Source organism: Monopterus albus, unplaced genomic scaffold, assembly GCF_001952655.1.
Source record: "Monopterus albus unplaced genomic scaffold, M_albus_1.0 scaffold215.1, whole genome shotgun sequence".
Lineage (NCBI taxonomy): Eukaryota > Metazoa > Chordata > Actinopteri > Synbranchiformes > Synbranchidae > Monopterus > Monopterus albus.
Genome location: NW_018128095.1, coordinates 1 through 4,562, shown reverse-complemented (window position 1 = coordinate 4,562; position 4,562 = coordinate 1). Strand labels below are relative to the sequence as shown.

General features: G+C 45.6%; 1 protein-coding gene across 1 annotated transcript in view; it reads left to right on the top strand.

Moving 5' to 3' along the window:
* LOC109971087 (adenylate cyclase type 8-like) overlaps nt 1-4,107 on the top strand; it is a gene marked incomplete at its 3' end in the record, with an annotated part of 14,920 nt that extends 10,813 nt beyond the window's left edge. The window contains 11 exon segments of the mRNA XM_020619119.1: nt 568-689; nt 775-982; nt 1,154-1,294; nt 1,467-1,655; nt 1,733-1,833; nt 1,980-2,157; nt 2,998-3,147; nt 3,218-3,345; nt 3,430-3,550; nt 3,623-3,781; nt 3,961-4,107. Of these exon segments, the coding sequence (XP_020474775.1) occupies nt 568-689; nt 775-982; nt 1,154-1,294; nt 1,467-1,655; nt 1,733-1,833; nt 1,980-2,157; nt 2,998-3,147; nt 3,218-3,345; nt 3,430-3,550; nt 3,623-3,781; nt 3,961-4,107 (1,644 nt within the window).
* Between the last annotated feature and the right edge of the window lie 455 nt (nt 4,108-4,562).

Genomic DNA, 4,562 nt, shown 5'->3' with positions numbered 1-4,562 from the left:
AAAACAGTGAGTCCCTGTACAGGAACATTCCTGGACATGCAGTAACCTCAGGCTGAGTTGCTTCGGCATAGACATACTAGAACATACGTTCACCTCATTTTCATGTCTAAGATGATAATTCACTAACAGGTCAGAAAAGGAAAAGCGCCATGGGCTCTTTAAATTATAGTACTGTTTGAATTACCATTTTAAATCTTAGTTTTAGAATTTGACTATATAACTTTACCATTTATTTCTGCTACATGTGGTTTTGAGTTTGACCTTTAGTTTACTGTAGTTTAGCTGCCTTGTGTTTGTTGTTTTTTCCCCAACTTTTTTGAGTTTAAAAAACTAAGTTTGCACTTTACATGATGCAGGAATTTAGTGTAATCAACTGAGCGCGTAACTTAGTGTAAATATGTAAGTTTTAGGATAAGTTAATAAAATATAATCCCTGTTCAAATGTGCTCTTAATAATCCAGCTGCAGCAAATATGTAGTGGAAACCTACAAACTCAGTGCTAACATTGGTGATGAAGAACAGGATGAGGATGATGCACACTGACAGTGTGTTTGTCTCTGTGTTCAGGAGCATCAGTGTTTGCGTATTAAAATCCTGGGTTACTACTGCGTGTCAGGAGTCCCGGAGCCTCAGAGAGCGCACGCCCGCTGCTGTGTGGAGATGGGCCTCAGTATGATCAACACGATACGGTAAAGATGTAGTAAGACGCATCTCACGGTGTCTACATGAAGCCTCACAGTGAGGTGAAGGGTGTGTTGCACTGCTGTGTTGCAGTTATGTTTGTCAGGAGCTGCAGCAGGAGCTGGACATGAGGATGGGGTCCACTCCGGCTCAGCTCTCAGTGAGGTGAAGGGTGTGTTGCACTGCTGTGTTTCAGAAGTGGCAGTTTGACATCTGGAGCTGGGACGTCGACATCGCCAACAGTCTGGAGGCTGCTGGAGTGCCGGGGTCAGACACACTCGCACGTCTCATTAACACCCTTTAAGGCTGTTTTTGGATTTTGCACCTAAAACACAAATCCAGATTCAGTGAGTAACAGCTCCACAACAGGCTGAGGAGGCTGAGGAGAACAGCTCCAGGCTCTGCCGATCAGAGGCAATAGAAGATGAGAGAGAAATGTTTCTGAATCTTTATTTGGTCTCCTCTCGGGCAGATTCACATCTCTCGAGCCACTCTCGACTGTCTGGGTGGGGATTATGAGACAGAGGCAGGGAACGGCCAGGAACGCAACGAATTTCTACGAAAACACAACATCGACACATACTTGATCTGCTCGGTGCCACAGCCTCCGAAAGTGAGACGTCCGAGTTATGACAAGATGACGACCTGGAGTGCTGAACTGCCATTTGGAGACATCCTGGAAATGAATTTTGTGAGGATTATGGAAACCTTTTACCAAGAATCTCAGACATAGTGAATGATCAGTGACTTCTGACCCCTTATGTTTTCCCTGTGGTGTCCCTTAGATCCTCGCCACCTTCACCAATGGCTCACTAACCCAGCTGCCCAATCAGACCGCTGCTCAACGGACGGGCTCTCGGGAAGTCAACCAGAGGATTCGCCAGGCCATGGAGGTTCGGAGCAGCGAGCGAATGAGGAAAGAACATATCACCACCTTCACACAGGTGTTCAAGGACTCACACATGGAGGGAAAGGTAACACCTGTTGAAGGGGGCGGATTTTTTCAGGTGTAACGGTCTGGTGACCATTACTTGTCCTGTTTGTCTCTCAGTATTCCCAAATGAGAGATGAACTCTTCAAGTCCAACATGGTTTGTTCCTTCATCTTGCTGCTGCTGCTGATGGCTGTCCAAGCGCTGATCAACGCCCCCAGGTACACCTGTCAGCCTGCCTGAATGAATACATTTTATTTGTTTCTTATTTTTGTTGTTTATCCCCTGTAAATATTCATTTGGCTTGACTGACTCTACATGTTAACCTTCCTCCTTCAAGGGCTCACCAATCTGTCTCTCTGTGCAGGTTGTGTCCGATAGTTGCTCAATTTGTAATCGGTGGCAGCATTTACTTCCTGCTCCTGCTGCTGTGTCTGGGGGAGGGGTTTAAGTATTGCCCCACCCCTCTCCAGTCACTCTGTTGCTGGATTCATGAAACCAAGAGTGCCCGGACGCTGCTCACGCTCACCGCCATCACCGTCAACGTCTGAGTCACCTCATCAGTCATTGTAAGTCTGATAGAGTTGCAATAATTCTCCTCTGGGTGTTCTACTATAGTGAAACAGCTGAAGAAACTTTTAGTTGTAAACATTTCCAAACTGAGATGATGACAAGAGAAGAAGGAACTGCTGTATATCTTGTTGGTTTAAATCAACAATGTTGAGGCAACACACTGTTGATTAATAAGATTTTTTTAACTGGTGAGAAGGAGCAGCGCACTTTCAGAAAACACGGGCAACAGAAGTTACCCATCAGAGTTGTCAATAAAGTTGCCCGGGTTCTCCACAACTGGAAGTACCTATTCAGGAACCTGCAGCCCATCAAAATTGCCCAAACAGAGAGAATGCTTCTTGTATATAGTCATTGTTAATGTTGCCGTCTTCTCCTCTGAGTTGTCACTGTCTCCTCACAACTTAATTGCCTCACAGCATCTTTTGCAAGAAGTAGCCTTTCAAAATTGTCCAGAAACTGGAGGCAACAAACAACTGAAAGAAATATTTGCTGTGTTCAATTTTTCTGTTGGTTGAAGGCAACTGAAATTTAAAGGCAACAGACAGTAAATGTTGCCATTCAAGAATTTCTAACAGTTTACAAGAAACAGGACACGTAAAGCCAATCAACAAGGGAAGTTGCCCATAAAGTTGCCCAGTTATTTGGCAACAACGCTACCATACTGCCCAATGAACATGGGGAAGCAACCTCTGGGAAAAATTCACTTTCCACTATTTTACAAAAAAGTTGAAAGAAACTCCTAGTTGGCCCCTAGTTTCTTGACAGGTGGAATTTTCCGAGCCATGAGCCCCACTGGGAGCATTGCCCCTCAGGATTGCCCAACAGCTGTTGCTTTTGGCAGCAAAAGGTTAAAAGTTTCTGATGTTTCCTTCCTTCCTTCTTCCCTCCAGCTGTGGTGTGACTCTTCAGAAGCTCCGCCCACCTCCACCTGGCCTGACATCAACATCTGTACACATCCAGATGTGAGTGCAAAACAGCACCACCTCAGCTCTCTGTGAGGATGATGTGTGACTTTGACTTGCTTGTGTGCAGTACATGGTGCTGAGTGGTGTGGTTGCCATGGTTACCTGCGCAGTGTTCCTCAGGCTGAGTTGTGTGCTGAAGCTGGCCTTCCTGCTGTTGGCCGCCGCCCTCTACACCTACCTCATAGAGAGGCACAGGTGACCTTAGTAAAACCAGCAGCACTGTGTTGCTTTGTCTTTTGCACACTTTACAGCTCACACACTGTCCAGCTGTGTATCCAGTTGTCCTGCACAGTCACAGTTCTACCACTCATCTCTCAGGTCACACCATCTGTGCAGGAAGGGTGTCTGTGTGGTTCTCATGGTGATGTTTGTGGTGGCTGTCCTCTACAACAGCAGACAGGTGAGTTCTACTGTCTCTCCTTCGGGGTTGTACTGGTCTGTTCCTACTCTGTTCGTCTCTGTTTGTTGGTAGCTGGAGGCAATGGCTCAGCTGGACTTCCTGTGGCGCCTCCAGGCGAGGAAGGAGGTGGAGGACATGAAAGAGCTGAGGGAGCACAATGAGTGTCTGCTGCTTAACATCTTGCCCACACATGTCGCCCAGCACTTCCTGGACAGAGACCGCGACAATGAGGTACATTCACTTGTCCACAGGTGTGTGTCTTAGGGTGCAGGCAGAGTATCTGCAGGTCTTGCTGAGCCTCAGTCAGTTCCCACACAATGGTCTTAGGAGGTGTTTGTTGTCATTTTGTGTCTCTGTGGTCACTTTGCATCATTTGCAGCCTTTTTAGGTCTTTCTGTGGTTGTTTTCAGGAGTTGTACTCGCAGTCGTACGAGCGGGTCAGCGTCCTCTTTGCCTCTCTGCCGTGTTTCTCCAACTTCTATGAGCAGAAGGAGCTTGTTCACCAGCATGTTGAATGTCTCCGCCTCCTCAACCACATCATCTCTGACTTCGATGAGGTCTCACACACACACAAATACACAAAGCCAAAACACACACATCTAGCTGTGTTGGGTCACAATCTGACTTGTTGACATCAGTTTTTTTTTTACCCAGAAATTTACAGTTTCTGTGAAAACAGTGAGTAGAATGTGCAACAGTCCAAAAACTGAAATGAGCCCAACAGCCTTTTTATTTGGGAACCTTTTAGTTTCACTACTTCTCTAATTGTTCTGCCTTCAGAGGGTAGCAGCCACAAAACACCCCTTTAATTTATAAAGATGATAACAGCCATTTAATGCATTAAGAATTTACAACTTTTTGGTACAGTACATTTTGAATTTAAATACCCCCTAAATGCACTTGGTATTATTCAACGCTTTATCTAAAACAGCCTGTAGTCATGTTACATTAAAGAGCAGACGTTACTACACATTTTATCTTTATCTGGGCTATAACGACTCAGTTGTTAAGG